At 46.8% G+C, this 17686-nt stretch overlaps 1 protein-coding gene across 1 annotated transcript in view; it reads right to left on the bottom strand.

Moving 5' to 3' along the window:
- Nucleotides 1–17686, bottom strand: part of PLPP4 (phospholipid phosphatase 4) — a 143986-nt gene that overhangs the window by 61426 nt on the left and 64874 nt on the right. The window contains exons 3-5 of the mRNA XM_018041752.1: nucleotides 15255–15345; nucleotides 10492–10555; nucleotides 8425–8549 (exon numbers count right to left, since the gene is read on the bottom strand). Coding sequence (XP_017897241.1) covers nucleotides 8425–8549; nucleotides 10492–10555; nucleotides 15255–15345 — 280 coding nt within the window. The remainder of the gene's footprint in view (nucleotides 1–8424; nucleotides 8550–10491; nucleotides 10556–15254; nucleotides 15346–17686) is intronic.

The following is a 17686-nucleotide window of genomic DNA, read 5'->3' on the forward strand; positions in this document are numbered from 1 at the left end:
CTACAAAGACCCTTTGGTATATGCACTTCACTCTCCAGGACTCTTGTCATTGAAGTAACACTGAGGTTATATGAGAATCTTCTAACATACAGTGCCCCCACACTGAGGCATCAGAACATTACCAAGGTATTCCTGAATTTAATAGGATAAGGGAAGGAAGGAATAAGAGTGATGACTAATTTTGTGTGTCAGCTTGGCTAGGCCATAGTGCCCAGATGTTTGGTCAAACATTTGGTCTGGAAGTTGCTTTGAAGATATTTTTTAGATGTGATGAGTGTTTATTGTCAGTTGACTTTAAGTTAAGGAGCTCACCCTACATAAGGTGGGTGGGCCTCATTCAATTAGTTGAAGGCCTTAGGAGCAAAGACTGAGGTTTCCCAAGCAAGAAATTCTACCTCAAGACTGCCACACAGGAATTTCCGTGCTGGTCCAGTGGTTAAGAGTCAGCCTTCCAATGAAGGAGATGCAGGTTCAATCCCTGATCAGAGAACTAAGATCTCACATATCGCAGGGCAGCCACTGAGCCTGCGTGCTCTGGAGTCCACGCACCACAACTAGAGAGCCTGTATGCCGCAAGTAAGACCCAACACAGTCACAATAAATAAACAATAAAAAAAGAGACTGCAACCTTGAAATCCTAAATTTCCAACCTGCCAGTCCTTGCAATCTCGCGAGCCATTTCCTTAAAATAACTATTCGTCTCCCTCTGTGCATACACACATCCTATTGCTTCTGTTTCTCCTGAGAACCCTGACTATGCAAACAGGGAGACTAATCCTATCTTCAATGAAACGAAAAGCACCTCAACACTACCTGACGATATACGAGAGTGGGAAGAAGCTGGCAGAGCAGATGCTGACTCAGAGAGGAAAGGCACATCACTATGTGGTTCTGTGGATGGTGATGCCCGTGGGAAGCCCTAAGGCACCAGGAGGGGCCCTGCAAGGGTTTAAACTGGAGGCAGAGGTACTGCAGAAGGCAGGGGTCAGATGCGGGCTGGACAGGAAAGTCGGTGGAAGTCACCAGGGAGCAGCTGGACTCTCCAGGTCCCCACCTCATCCTCAAACCAGTAAACTGTCACCTCCTCAACTCTTGAAGAAGGTAGAAGGTTTAACCACCCAAGGCTCTGGGCTTGGAAAAAGCAGTCAAGTGGAGAAAAAGGCTAAACAATCAGGCTGGAAACAGGGGGGCTTAGGGAACGTCTGCAAGATAACCTGTGAGAATGCAAGCCCCTGGGCTTGGCTTCCAGAATGCCAGGTTCATATACACCTGGCCAGAGGAGGAGGGGGAGGGGAGCTCCCTCCAGTGAACAGAATAGTCTCTAAGTAAAGGCCAGATGCCAGCACTCAGAGTCAACCAGTGAAACCCCAGCTCGCTTCCCACCCACTCTTCAGTGAAGTCCACTTAATGGGCTCTGTCCAGTCAGCTTCAACACTCCCACCTTAAATAAGAACATCCAGCGGAAGATTGCCAGATATGTAAGGAAAGCTAGATACCAAAAAACATGCAGATCAAGAGAAGGCGAGGAGCAGGTGACGCCTGCAGTCAAAGAGAAAAGAGAGAGTGTACCCGTAAGAAAAAGAACCTGATGTTATTTTTTTGTGTTAAATCAGAACTCAGGAAAGAGCTCTTGGAAATTAAAAATACAAAATTCATAATAAAATTCAATAGAAGGGTTGGTAAATAAAAATTTTAAACTCTCCTAGAGAGATGAACAAAAACACAAAGAGAAAGACAGTAGGAAATAAAATTAAAAGATAAAATCAACCCAGGAGATTCAACACCTGCCTAACACAGGATCCAGAGAAAAGAAACGGAATACAGAGGAAGGGACACAAAGTTCCAGAGCAGAAGGACCTACTGAGAGACCAGAACAGTAAATATAAAGAAAAAAAAATTCCGGAAGGCACATCATTGTGAAACTTCAGACGACCAGAGATAAAGCCTCCTAAGAAGTTCCAGAGAGAGAAAGAGAAAAGCAAGACATAAGCAGGGAATGTCATAGGGTCTCTCTGAAGCACACGGTAAACTAGAATCCTGCACAGAACTGATTTTCAACCTAGAATTCTACACTCAGCTGGAAAGTAGCATAAAGATACTTCAAACATAAATAACTCAAAACACCTGCTCATGTGTACTCTCCTGGGAAATGACAGAAGAAAGAGCTTTACCTCCAAAGGCTTTCCCTGTCCCTGCACTGGAATTCCCAGCTCCCCAAACCCAGAGCACTGTGTGAAAATGCCTGGCATTTGCCCTGACCGCAGACAGGACAGGGCCATTTCAGAGCACCTGTGCCCTCCTTAAGAGCAAGACTGTGCCTGCAAAACACTGAGTGCCCGAGATGAGTCTGGTAAATCGCCACCAATCAGGTCTTGAAATTTGTCTGTCATTTAAAGAATGCATCCCATAAGCACTGATTATCCTTCACGACTTAGTGACTGAACACCACCACCACCCTGTAAATGCCTCCTTTTTATTCCATAGTGAAGTTCTTGAAAAATGAAACACCTGTGTGCACAATTCAAGTGCACTGGTCTTGCTTTACTAATGCCTTTTTCTTAGACCTTAGTTTCTGAGACCAGCATTAGGTATACAGCAAATTTTAAAAGGTACAGAGACTTCCTATAGATGCTAAGTCCCCCTCCCACCCCGACCTTCATAGCATCCCTCATTATCAACATCCTCCAACAGCTGTTACAACTGACGAACCTACACTGACACATCAGAATCACCCGAAGTCCAGTTTGCATTAGGCTTCACTCTTAATGCTGTACAGTCTGTGGGTTTCGACAAATGCATATACAATCACAAGCGTCCGCCACTATAGTATCATATAAAGCAGTCTCACTGTCCTAAAACTCCTCTGTGCTTGGCCTATTCTTCTGTCCCCCACCAGGAACCCTGAAGTAATGCTTCTTAATACTATTTGGAGTATGGGCAATATGATTGCAGTTTTGTGGGCCAGGTCTCTTTTGCAACTACCAACTCTACCATTATAAAGTAAAAGCCTCCATACACGATATGTAAGTGATGGGTATCTCTGTGTTCCAATAAAACTTTATTTACAAAAACAGGCAGTGCACATGCTGTCATTAGCCAACCCCGGAATACAGTATCACTTTATTCATTCCCACCATTTTATAGAAAAAAGTTTCTTGATACCTTGACTTGGTAATAATAAGGGTTTTTTTTTTCTTTTTCCAATTTTTTCTCTGTGAAATTTTTCCTCTTTCTTCAAGTTGAAACAATACCCAATCAAAAGCTGAGATAATGTGATGAAAGACAGTTCTCTTTTCAGAATACCCTTGCTTTGAAGCCACATCGCCTTTCTCCACTTTAAACCCCAAGCTTCTCAAAACTCTGAAGGAAATCACTCGCTCCTTGAAGCTGTGCCTCACAGAGCCAGTCCCCTAACATGGCTGCCACGGGACACACTGTGGGCTGAAAGGTTGTCACACAAGCCCTTCAGGGCAATGCTGTTTGACTGCTTATGGTAAACTAAGGAAAAGATCTTCGGTTTCCAAAAGACATTAGTGTTTGTTCTTCTGTTCAAAGAAAACCAACTGTTCTGCAGGATGCCATGTGGGCATCGACTACCTTCCAGTCACCAACTATCTATCTGTGAACAGGGCAGAAGCAAACCCATGTTTACCCAGAATGGGGGATTCGTCTCCAGAGATCCCTTGGTCCAGAGCCCCTGGGTCCACTCACTCAAGTGTAACCCACAAAAATGGATTTTATTGAAGGGAGAAAGAGCCTGTGTCTCAAAACGGGAGTCCATTGAGGTCACCCCTTCTGAGGTCCACCACTCCTCTAGGGAGCAACGAGTCACATCAACCTCTAGGCGTCCTATCAGCTACAGTAAGAAATCCGGAAAGCAGCACTGATGGTTTTCTAAGTGGATATGGCAGCTGCCTGCAAGGCAATCACTGATCTGTCATAAAAAAGAGCAGAGGAAAATACTCACCGAAAGCCTAGAGGCTGGGGAGGATTCTGTCAGCCAAATAGTAAAAATCTGTAACATTTTAAGCACATCTTAAGCTGCTGCTGCTGCTGCTGCTAAGTCGCTTCAGTCATTTCTGACTCTGTGTGACCCCATAGACAGCAGCCCACCAGGCTCCGCCGTCCCTGGGATTCTCCAGGCAAGAATACTGGAGTGGGTTGCCATTTCCTTCTCCAATGCATGAAAGCGAAAACTGAACGTGAAGTCTTAAGCAAAAGATAGTATTAGCCTCTGTCAGAAAGCTTGTCGAGCACAGAAGGGACATCAGCCTCCCATTGGACAAGGCAGCTGGTGGGCAGACCCATCAGGAAATGCATTTGACAAGGTGTGTGTGTGTGTGTGGGGGGGTGCCTCTAAAAGAAACTTCTGAGGGTCCTGACCGCTACTCTTTGCAACCCAGCAGTCTCCTAGCTTGAGTCATTCACATGAGAGCTATTTCCTTCCCGAGTTTAGATGCAATGGTAGATACGAAACCGTGCTGCAGTCCTCAGATAACCATTTGAAAACCAGGATGAAAATTTCCCCAAAGGATTTCACTTCTTACTGCTAATAACTTTTGAAGCCCCTTTAAAGTTCAGCACCAAATCTTTGGGAGACCAGAAACTGCAGAGAACTTGAGTGACCCCACAAGGATACAGATGAAAAGCAGATGGAAGCCGGCCCCAGGTGAATACTATCCCAGGTACATCTAAAAAATGCCAGCCGGGGAATTCCTGATAACAAGGCGACAGGAAATCAATACAGCAGCACTTCCTCCAACTGGTACCTACACAACCTCCAAAATAGACTGACTTAAAGCATGACTTCAGAGAGGAAGAAGAAACTCAGAGAGGAAGTGATTATTCCAAACAGATGCTCGACCATAAATACCAGGAACAACTAGAGCCTAGAAGCACCGTGTACTCTAAGCCTTCATACATGCTGTGCCCCTGGCCATGTTAACCTCAGGACGCATGTTCTGTCAATCTCCCCTCCCCCACCTCTAAGGCTCTAAAGCCAGACCTGCTCTGTTAACCAGGAAGTGTTCAGTCTAAGCCTCCTCCTTCTTTACTCAGGGCCGCTGTTAAGAGAGGCCTGGGACCTGGGACCTTTCCTGCAGTGCTGCGATGCTTGCACCTGGACACACATCTCCTTGAGCAACAAAATACAAAGAAACTGTATGGGACTAAAAGTAACTGTGTACATACGCAGGTGGGGCAAATTCTGGACAAAAGATACAAAGAGACCAAGAAATCCAAAGGCCACTTTTGTGAAGCCTGGAGCACAGAGTGTTGGGAGCAAAAGCAGGGTCCTGCACGGGGTCTCCAGGAGTCAGCAACTTCACTTTCACTTTCCACTTTCATGCATTGGAGGAGGAAATGGCAACCCATTCCAGTGTTCTTGCCTGGAGAATCCCAGGGACGGGGGAGCCTGGGGGGCTGCCGTCTATGGGGTCGCACAGAGTCGGACACGACTGAAGTGACTTAGCAGCAGCAGCAGCAGCACACGCCACAACCGAGGGGTGGACAAAAATCTAAGCCACCCCTTCGGTCTGATCCCTGGACACACCCCTACCCCCATCCCATATAAGGAGCAGGCTTGCCCCCTGCTCAGGGATTAAGGGAAACCTGTTGCTTGCTCTTGCTCTCCTTTGCTGCAGTAGGGCCCCCAGTAAACTTGCCAGTTTCTTGTCTGGCCTCCAGTCATTTCCTATTGACTGGGGAAGGCCAAGAAGCCTGATGGATAACACTGTGACAAATTATCACAAACCTGGGGGCTGAAAATGGAAGAAATGTATTCTCTCCCAGTTCTGGAGACCAGAAGTCCCCTATTAAGGTGTTGGCAGGTCCACAGTCCCTCTGAAGGCTTCAGGGGAGACTCCTTCCTGCCTCGTCCAGCTTCTAGTGGCTCCAGGGTTCCTTGGCTTGTGACTGCTGCTGCTAAGTCGCTTCAGTCATGTCCGACTCTGTGCAACCCCATAGACGGCAGCCCACCAGGCTTCCCTGTCCCTGGGATTCTCCAGGCAAGAACACTGGAGTGGGTTGCCATTTCCTTCTCCAATGCATGAAAGTGAAAAGTGAAAGTGAAGTTGCTCAGTCGTGTCTGACTCTGTGCGACCCCATGTACTGTAGCCTACCAGGCTCCTCCACCCATGGGATTTTACAAGCAAGAATACTGGAGTGGGGTGCCATTGCCTTCTCCTGGCTTGTGACTATATCACTTCAATTCCTCCTCCATCTTCACATGACCTCCTTCCTCATATCTCTAAGTCTCAAAATTCCTCTGCCTTTCTCTTATAAGGATATCTGTCACTGGATTTACAGCCCACCCTAAAGCCAGGATGAACTCATGTTGAGATCCTTAACTACATCTACAAATGCTTTTTTTTTTCCCCAAATAAAGTCACATTCACTGGTCCTGTGGGCTAGGATCTAAACAAAATTTTTTTTTTTGGTGTCATTATTCAACCCACTAAAGTCTCCAATAAACTAGGGGAGAAAAAGAGTTATTTATTTAAATGAACAGGAACTATGAATCAGTTCAGTCACTCAGTCATGTCCAACTCTTTGCAACACAATGTAATGCAGCATGCCAGGCTTCCCTGTCCATCACCAACTCCCAGAGCTTGCTCAAACTCATGTCCATTGAGTCAGTGATGCCATCCAACCATCTCATCCTCTGTCTTTCCCTTTTCCTCCTGCCTTCAATCTTTTCCAGCATCAGGGTCTTTTCCAGTGAGTCATTTCTTCGCATCAGGTGGCCAAAGTGTGAATACCTTGTTGTATTTGTTGTTTAACCACCAAAAGCCCAAGACACTATCACATTAGACATTGGCAGGAAGGTCAGCTAGTGTCCTTGAATAATCTGCTGAGTCTGTCTAAGCCTCGCTGTCCCTATGCACACAGTGGGGACAACCAGACCTGGCAGGGCTATGGCACAGGCTGATGGAGAGTCACTCAGGGTGCCAGGCACCCCGATATTGCTGACAAGCCCTAATCTCTAGTGACTCTGAGCAAAAATAGCCAACTACTACTCTGCAGGAAAGGCCATCCAGTCACTCCTTGGTCCAGCCACTACCAGGGTGTGTATTAGCTACTTAGAAAAAAGAAAAAGGATGAGGCTAACAGGCTTGACCAAGGTCAACAATGATCCAACCTGTGGGGAATCAAGGACTTCAAGTCATAAGAGCAGCCAGTCCTTTCCCAAGTGGTCACCTGGGGGCCTGGCTCCTCTCCAGGGATTTCAGAATCGCCAACCTAAATACACAGCCTGCCACTGCCTATGGACTCCCCAGGACATGAGCTGCGGCTCATTTATCTCCATGTCCCCAGCACCTGTCACAATGTCTGGCACCTGAGTCACTCGGTAAACACTGATGGAATGATAGAAGGTGTTACCAGGACACTCTGACTTGGTTTATTTAAAGCATGACACCAAGTACTTGACATTCATGGAGCGGATTAAATAAGATAATGTACTGAAACATTTTAGCACGATGATGCTCCAGAAATGTCAGTGGTCACCATCACTTATTTTAACCCTCACTCCAACTAACAGTGGAGGCCTTATCATTCCCAGTCTACAAGCAGGAACGGAGGCACAGAGGTTAAGTCACAGTTCATATCTGCATAGCCAGGATTTGTCACACTTCAAAGACCTGCATGCTGTCCACTACACCACACTGCACCTGGTTCACATTATTTAGTTTAAGGCTGGTCTCAGCTTGAAAGAAAATGAAAGTGAAGTCGCTCAGTCGTGTCTGGACTCCTTGTGACCCCATGGACTGTAGCCTACCAGGCTCCTCCATCCATGGGATTTTCCAGGCAAGAATACTGGAGTGGGTTGCCATTTCCTTCTCCAGGGGATCTTCCCCACCCAGGGATTGAACCTGGGTCTCCCGCATTGTAGGCAGATGCTTTATTGTCTGAGCCACCAGAGAAGTCCCAGCTTACATACCTATAATCAGACTATATATTAGGGGTGACGGGGTGTATGTACATGTATATATATACACACATATGCTATATGTTGGTACAGTACACACACACACACACACACACACACACACACACACACCCCTTCATTGAAGGAGTAAACTAGAGAGAACACTGAGCTGAAAGGCATAAGGTCCCAGGGAACACGGTTAATTCCCTTGACTGTCAGGATCCTGAATGGATACTGCCAAATGGTAAAGTGTCGCAAGTTTCACTCTGCTGCGTTGACAAGAGCCACACCTACAATGTTTTATAAACTCCAGAGTCTTGGTCTCAGGCTTATTTCTTCCCGGGGAATGTCTTGTTTCTGAGACAACAGCTCTACAGTGAAGAAAAGTGAACTACACTTGACATTCAAGTATCAATACTTTTCCCTTCACCTAAATTCCCGAAAAGAGTGATCAGGAGACAAGACCTAGGAATCAGTCTCCCAACCAGGGAACTTACAGGAGGAATGGATGCTGGGGAAGCTTTTGCGGCCCTCGGACACCAGATCGGGGTCACCGGTGCAGTGCATTTCCGAGTTCATCACTCCATCTGGAAAGCAGCGGTAAAAGAAATCGGGGCGAGGTCTACAAAAGACACCATGGACAGTTTCAATATAAAATGCTGCCATTGCAAACAAACCCCAGCTGACCCCGCCGACCCCTGCTGCTTCCCCAGTTCCTTCTTCTGCCATCAACACTGCAGCCCCCACCGGAAGACAGCGTGGGCTTAGGCAAAGCTCAGGCTTCAGGGTCAGAAAGATCTGGGCTGGAACTCCCACTCTGCCACTTACTAGTTTAATGACTTAGGCTGTCACATAGCCACCCTCAGTCTCCACATCTGTAAAAGCACCTACCCAAAAGTGAGGTACTGAGGGTCACGTGAGATGACTTCCGGGAGCCACCTGAGCATAGCGCTGGTGAAATAAAGATGGAGCGATACCTCCATCAATGGCTCCAGTACTCGGAGGCTGCTACCAGGATCCAAGCCTCCAGGCTCCTCATGGCCCTGGATCTTGAATCTGACAGCCAACTGCCTACACTTCATTACAGAGCAGGTTTCACTGAGAAGACCTGAAAACCCAGTTCCGAGCTTTGGCACAGTCACCAGGCCAGCTCTTGGTCCAGGTTGTGGGGGAAGGAAGTAGGGGACAAGCTGGCCCCGAGGCCGAGTCACCTGCCACTATCACGGCTAACATGTACTGAGTACTTACTGCATACCAGACCCAGCATTAAGTACCACCCATGGGTCACGTCGATTCTTATGACAACCCTGGGGCAGGTCCTGGAACTTCCTTCATTTCACATGTGTGAAAATGAAGGCTTAGAAAGATCACACTCCTGCCTAAGGTCACACACAGCCAGTAAGTGGCAAAGACAAGCTCTGAACCCCGGCAATTGGATTCCTGCACCTACACACCGCACCCCACATGTGTCCACTTCACTCAAGTGCGGATTCTCACTGTGATGAGTGATGGTGGATTCTTCACATGAATTCAACTAACTCTGCCAGATGCCTGCCATGGACAAGGCTTTCCTAACACTGTAAACACAGACCCCCTTTTCTGCACATACTGGATGATAGTTCATATGGTTCTCACTGTGAACTATAAGGGCTCATTGGTCCTCCAGCTCTGGGATCTGAGCCCAATAACAATCTATCAGTATCCATAACATATCAATTATCAATAATCTATCAGAACTGTTGGTGCGCTGTCCCTCCCCTACGTGTGTCTCTAAGTGTGGCTATTCACCTACTGAACCAGAGCCTCAGAGAGTACCTGGGAGTCAGCATTTCACTGGGCCCTCAGCAACTCTAAGCACAGAAAGTCGGAAGGACAATGCAGCCCGAGGTCACTTGCTGACCAATCTATATCCAACTTCTGCCCCCTCGTTGCCTGACCAGGACTGCACACCAAGTACCTGATTGCTAAATACCGAGGTTCCGAGAGGGAAACCAACCTGTCCAAGGCCAACAGCTAGTCAGGGCCTAAGTCAGGTCTCTAACTCAGATCTTTTGACTGTTTTTCTCTACGGAGACCAGCTCGTTTCCAGAGCATTTGGGGGAGAAGGCAAGATAAACAGGAAATAGAAATCTCCCGGGAGGGTAAGAGAAATGTGTCAAGAGTCACAGCGCAAATGCTAACCCATATTGTTTATCCCAGAGAGAATGAAAGATAAGCGAGATTATCTATTTTTCGGATGCCAAAACTGACAAGTGAGAGGGTGTCTGGTGAGGCCCTGGAATACCAGTGGGCTGGAAATGGAAACGGCTTTCTCGACTTTGGTCCCCAAGAAAGTATAGTCATTAGATACTTCTTTACTATTGATGTCCTGCTTACTGAAATAGTGAGTTCATCATTCAAAGGAGAGGCGAGATCTGAGTTGAGGACAGAAACCCCAGAAGGACAACAATTTAAGGGAAAACCAGATGAGCTCCAATCCGTCCCATCCAGTTTCCTGCAGCCAAGGTTTCTACACTGCTGACCTTGAGACTCTAAGTCACTACTTGTTTCTTTTTGGAACTTACCTTCCCACTATCAATTTAATAGTGTTTGTGCAGACTCCATTCAAAGCAAGAGCCAAGGACACAGCTACAAAACAAAACCGACAAACAGAAAAATAACCAGCTGGCTCTCAAATCAAAATTGTCATCATTACCATCATCATCATCATTACTTTTCCATCATGCTATTCAATTTATGACCATAGAAATACAAACCAATGCTTTTTTAAAAGGAGGGAAGTTTGAGTGGCTAGAGTAAAACATAATTAGAACCGGACTTTGGAGACTGAAAGTTCATAAAATTCCAAGCCCCTATGACATGAAATTTATCTCTCCTCCTAGACTGAAATTTTCAGTATCACAGAGAAGCCCATGTATCATGTTCTGACCTGATAGAACAGATTTAATACTACAGCATGTAGAATTTCTTTTACTGGTAGCAAGAAACATAACATTTTATTTCCTTCTGGCAACTTTCTCAGACATAATTCTAATCAGAGCAGCTGCAGGAATCCCTCTGAATACAGGCATGCCCACTCAGGCATCACTTCCTTGTTGACCTGTCCCCTACTGACGGCTGTCCACTTGTTATCAAACAAATCACTATTTCTAAGAAGGTGAAGTGTCTCAATGCCTCATTACTGGTGTTTGAAAATGTTTGCCCAGGTGGTTCTTTCTGCCACCTAAACCAGTAGGTACTTCTGGATGACATTCTTCAAAAATAGACAGCCTGGGGAATTTCTCTAAGCATCTTAGAAGGACTTTGCTGGATGAAGCACAGATTGTCCAAAGGATACAGGTGAAATGAGTCATGGAGTTTTCCCTGCAAGGCCCCTGCATCTCTCTCTTGTGTTTATCAAGACTACACAAAAGGCAAGTCAATGCGATGGAAGGTCAAATGCTTTGCATAAGCAATAAAAACCTATCGATGTCCTGTTCCATTGCTTTGTTGAATAATAAAGCATGTGAGTTACCATTTCCCTTTGGCAAGTATTAACTGTTCAATACTAGCTGAGATTTATGTAAGGAAACAGCGGTAGAGGGCCACTTTCGGGAAGGAGCTGCCTGGAGCAGCTCATGATCATGGGGAGACAAATGTATTATTCTACAAACGGAAAGGACTGTGAACAGGCAACACAGTCACCAAGGGCGCAGGCCACTGAGACAGAGACAAAAAACCCACCTGCTTGTATCAAGTCATGGGGAAACAGAGAGAATGGGAGGGACCAGTTCAAATGAGCACCTCTGTCAAAGGGAAACTAGTCCCCAAAGCAGAGGATGGACCATGTACAATAGCTGGAAAGGAGGGATGGGACCCCCGGGTGCAGAGCAGGCCATGAGTCAGCAGCACCAGACCACCATTAAAACACCCAGCATGCAACGGGGTGTGTAACCTGGAAGCAAGCATGGAGGAACTTGGAGAGATCTGCTGATTATACTCTGCATGCACAGACCCTTCCTTCCTAAAACGCTGGCTTCCCTTCTCTCTCACAAGCTTGGAGCACTGCTGAGAGGTTTTCTTTGCAGAGAGGAGGGAGAATTCCCTGGGCCATCACTACTGCAGGATTCTCCCAAAGCTGTGACAATTAACAGGCTGTGAGATTGCCCTGAGATGACAGGGGTCTTTTCTTGTTAGGGCTGGCCCTGCACAGGCTCACTGCTGCGTTTTCCCAGCAGGGCTGAACTCCTTCTCCTCCTGGTCCTGGCAAGGCCTCTGCACAGAAAAGGTTTTTAGGAACAAGCATCACTAGCTGACCTCCCAGTGCCCTTGAGGAAGTTCAGAGACCACGACATCAATCCAGAACACCATACACATCCGCAACCTCTGCCCCAGCTGGGTTTACTATAGCACACAGCAATTCTCTGAAAAGCTTCAAGTGGCTGAGCTAGAAAAGGTGTGGCTGTGATGGAAACACCAACAGCTGGCAGCTTCCCTCTCTGATCCAAAAGCCTGAAGGAGACAGAAGAGAGCGAGGATCTGGGGGGAAAGCGTCATAGCCTTCCGGAAGTAAAGTAAACCAATTACTATGTTCATCTGCACAGCACAACCTCCAGGACACCCAGTCAGGGGACCTCTCACTGACACCACAGGGAAGGCTGGCCAAGCAGGAAACGAATGACCCCAACCACAGGGGGCTGGCTTGTTGATTAACAAGAACCCAAGGCATCTGGTTCATTAGGGCTGCATCGACAGCATCCCACAGCACTGCAGGGTTGAGAGGAGAGTCAGAAAGACAAGCCAGACTGTGTTCTGATAAAGAAATGCAAAGCAGTGTGTCATGTGAGTTGGCCTGCAAGTGGCCTGTATTGAGGGCACTCCTGCTTACAACCCCTAGAGGATTAGAGGGCTTTTGTTGCTGTCACTTTTGTTGTTGGGAATTCAACATTGCAGTCCTTCCAAAACAGGGTTTGCTATTAACACCAACTTGGCCGTTCTACAGCCAAATCCCTGGGCGCGGCGAGCCTTACTTGCACATGAACAGATGCACAAAGCGGGCTGCTGTGGACATGCAGCTAAGGGGCATTCTTAGGGTCCAGGTCTGCTGGAGACACCTGGGTAAAGAAGGGACCTCAGACCAAACCACCCTCACTGAGAAAGTCCTGAATTCCAGATAATGGAAGAAAAGCTACACCTAGTTTTCTGTCCCTGGTTTTGAAAGATCACTCCCTCCAGCCCCTTCCAAGGCTTCCTAAAAGTGGCAACTTTTATTTTTTAATTGTGTACAAAGGGAGGTTCTTCATCATTTTTACAAGGCAGCCTCTCATTTATTTAGGTAAACAGAACATCCAATTAACTCCACCTTCTCTGTTAACATATAGAAGGCCAGGTATGGTGTACAGTTTTGAAGTGTCATCCTAAGGGAGATTCAGCTGAGAATGAAAAGGTCTAGAGAAAGTAACTGTAAGCTCCTCAAGGCCATCACAACCTCCCAGCTCCAAAAGCAGCCAGTAAATTATAAGTGTAACCATGAAAGACAGTTCCTACCCACAGCCATATGTCTCAGGACTCAGTGTCAGGGGAGCAGCTAGAATAACAAGTGAGGCAAAAAGATTTCCAGGTCATCTGAGAGGGGCTCCCAGTGGGACATTTGGGAACCACAGTGATATCTGTCCAAATGCTGACACAGCTGCTTGAGCCTCGAGAAGGAGGGCATCTACACCCTTCCTGGAAAGCCTGACCTTTCCAACACCTCAGCTGAAGAGGCAGAGACCATGTGATAAGCAGCGCCTCAAACCACAGGTGGGCAGCCGGGGGAAACACCTGTGTTCAAGCAGGGCACCCACAGGCTGGCCACAGACCTGGGACTTTGCATCCAGGCTTGAGACTTGAGTCAAGTCCAGAGTCTCCGCCTGGGGAGTCTGGACCACAAGATGCAGTGACACCTGGAGGTGGCGCTGGAGCTGAGCAGTCACGCAGGCGTGGGGCAGGGGCACCCGCCACTGCAGGCCCAAGCCTCACGCAGACCAAGATGCAGGCAGCAGAGGCAGCGTCTTCACAGGAGACTGAGGCAGGGAATGAAGGAGAGGAAGGACGCATCAAGAGAAGAGGGGCCATAAGGCGACAGGGCGCCTCCCCCCTCACGGCCTGGATCCCTACTCCATCCCCACGAGGGTTTCCCCTCTGATTCTTGAAGATCTATACGATTGCTTGTTATAGTCCTATAGCCAAACCTCTAATTTATTCGATCCAATTTGAGAGGAATTCTGTTCTTTTCAACTACACAGCGCCTAACCAAAGCCTGGCTGTGTAAGAAATGGTCCCGGTCCTTCCACTGCTCTGCACACCCTAGAACTCACACCCACCCTCCTTCCCTTACAAAGAACAGGGAAGACCGTAGTTTGCTACGTTTTTCATCTCCTCAAAGTCCAGTAATTAACAAACACCATCTTTAGTGACGAATTCCATATTTCCAGATTTACTGCCTTAGTGAATGGTGAGCCTACACAACACACTGACAACACGGTGTGTGTGAGGGTTTGGATAACATCAAGGCGTCACGTCAGAAAATAAACCCAGTTCAGTTTTCCTGATGACCAAAAAGCTAAAACTCTGGCTTCCGGGGAGTTTATTTTGCTAAACAAGCCAAATAGTTTTGCTTTCTCTCCATGCTGTCATTTACTTTGTCTTTTGATTAATATGCAGATCAGAAAAAAAAAAAAAAAGGATTTAACCCTGAAAATATCAAACTCCTGTCACATGCAGATATGGCTCAGCTTAGGGACAATTTATAAGCATCGTGTCATACTCAGTGGCAAAGATTGCAGCATTCTTTACATAATAACAACTGATTAACTGCCAAAGTGTCCCCACAGTGGCAATGAGTTATGGAGCTTGTTTCCAATTGAGATTAAATTTTACATCTGCTTTTCCATATTTTTGCTTCTAGTCAATGGTGACTGGTCAAGGAGTCTGTGGTTGATGTCTGAATGAATTGTCCCAAATTGGGGCCTATAAGCCACAAATGTGGGGTTGGACAGTCAGTGGTGACAAAGTTTCAGATTCACTCTGCCTTACAGCCAAGAGCTGTCCTTCCAGTTTGCTTAGGAAGCACAGAGCTCTGGTGAGGAGCCTGAAACACATTTTCAGCACAGTGGACAGTAGTGATGGGCTGGCCAGCAGACCAGCACTGGCTCTTTGAAAGGGCTAAACGTTTACCTTGTCTTGTGTCTACCAAGCTTAATTTGACCAAGAGAAAAATCAGTTGAGTGCAACTGAGATTTTCGAAATCTGGTAATCTAATCAAGTTCAGCACCGTCCCCTAAAGCAGGAACTGGGAATACTCTACCTAGGAAGGCTTCCTTAATTTCAGTCTTGTCTGTCCGCCGGATAATTTTCACCACACAAATAACAGCCAGAGGTGTGAGGAAAGAAATTGCCTGGAAGAAATAACAAATAATCCCTTATGAAGGCAGTGGTTTTCTATCAGAGAACCAATTAATAATTAGTTCCAGTTAGCTTCCCAGGGACAGCGGAGCCTGGTGGGCTGCCATCTATGGGGTCGCACAGAGTCAGACACGACTGAAGTGACTTAGCAACAGCAGCAGCAGCAGCAGCAGCTTCCTTTGGACTCACTAGTTGAATGATCTCACTGAACTCCTGACCTCATACTAAGAAGGATTTATATCTGTACTGAGAGATTCCACAGACTTAACAAATCGGAGGTCTGATTCCGGATTATAATTGATTTTTAATTGCTGCGAGTCACGTTTAAAGTGGTGGCTTTTAAAACAGAAAAGAAGAGCCTATAATTACAGTGACATCTTTGCCAGTAACCCTCCTCCCATCCTCCCCTGTGGAGGGGTGGAAGAACCCTTGGCTTCCCATCCCCAGCACTCTGGCAACATGGGAACACGTGGGATTTGCTGGGAGTCTATTGATTCATTCCCCTTTGGTATTCAATATTCCTTTCTGCCGCAAAGCAGAGGTTAGTCCCTTCACATGAAGTCTCTCCTCTTCTCTTCTCCATCCCCTTTCCTCCCCTAGACCAAAGCACTCAGGAGTACAGTATGCACTTAACGAATCAAGCTGGTGGGATTCAGAAGCAAACAACTCTATCACTGAACCTTCTACGAGGCAGGAGCCATGTTTGGGTACCATCCAGTCCTGGGGTCTCTTAAATCCTCATGCAGGCTTTGTGACAATCTTTGCCAGGCTTGGGGACTATGTGATGTGCCTGAGGACACAGCTGGGAAGTAGCGAGATGGGCTCCAGAGGCCAGGTTTTCTGCCTCCCATATCTAGTCTTTACTCAGCATTCTATCATTAGTACTTTTTTTCCCCAACATTCCAATGATCAAAAAAAAAGGTAGTGGGTTGGCCAAAAAGCTTGTTCATTTGGGCATTTCATTCTGTCTTACCAAAAAAACCTGAACGAACTTTTTGGCATATAATATTTGTGTTACATTCTTATGATTATAACGTCTCAGGATAACAATCAAAAGGGATTAAATATCTCACAAATCTACAGCTGGGCTCACAGACGATGGTGGGAGGCACGGGCGTGGGAGATGGTAACTATTAAACAATAGTGTTCACAATTTGGGAAGTCTCCACGCTAGTCAATGTTGCTTTTTGGAAAGGGGGTTTTCTAACAGGACTGAGGCATGGCTGGAAGATACTTTCCTTCATTAAAAAAAAAAACACCAGAATTCCTCCAAATGTACACAGTCTATCAAAATAATTGGAGATGTCCTGCAGACATGCAAGAACCAGACCACGAGAGCTCAGAACATCTTAGGAATGCCTCTTTGGGAGCAATATTCACAGATAGTTCATGAGACAGGAGAAACCCTTCTCCTTACAGGCTGGTTTCTTTGTGACCACAAATGGTAGTAAGTAGCTTGATGAGCCTCCTTATTGGCCATGGCCCTGAACAACTTAACATCAATAAGCCTGTCATCATGGAGGGTATTCAGAAGAGTGGGGCCCAGGTTTCAGAGAAGCTGCATAAAAGGAGATTCAGAACTGGAGCAGAGGAGCAGAGGATTTACCCAGGGCAGCTGAAAAAGGCAACGGCAAGAGTTCCAGCAAGTCTGTGAGTCTACACCAGTGCTTGGGGGTCTCTTCACCTGCAGCATTTGATACAAGGCTGCGTCCCTCAGACCCTCTTATAGGACAGGTCTGGAATCTACATTGTGTAACAAGCATCTCAAATGACTCTGGTGACTGAGAAACACTGCATCGGCTCTGATTCACACATTCAGTGTTGAGAGAGCGCTGGCTGAAGCCCAGCTTACCTAAGTCCAAAGTTAAGCTTAAGGTCAAAGAAGCCCTGGGCTTTTGGTTTCCTCTCACTTTGGGCACTACAGACCAGCCACTGCCCTCAAAGAGGAGACAGCAGCTCACTGAACAGTGAACAGCATTGCAGCAACCCCGCCAACAGTCAAACCATAAATACGAGAACAACAGTGAACTGAAGACGTGCTGTGTGCTGTGCTTAGCTGCTCAGTCACGTCTGACCCTTTATGACCCCACGGACTGTAGCCCTCCAAGCTCCTCTCTCCATTCTGGTGGAAGTAATGATAGCTCTCCTCTTCTTGGGCCCTAAAATCACTGTGGATGGTGACTGCAGTCATGAAATCAGAAGTTTGCTTCTTGGCAGGAAAGCTGTGACAAACCTAGACAGTGTGTTGAAAAGCAGAGACATTACTCTGCTGACAAAGGTTCACATAGTCAAGGCTGTGGTCTTCCCAGTGGTCATGTACGGTTGTGAGAGTTG

Source organism: Capra hircus, chromosome 26 (genome assembly GCF_001704415.2).
Source record: "Capra hircus breed San Clemente chromosome 26, ASM170441v1, whole genome shotgun sequence".
NCBI classification, from domain to species: Eukaryota; Metazoa; Chordata; class Mammalia; order Artiodactyla; family Bovidae; genus Capra; species Capra hircus.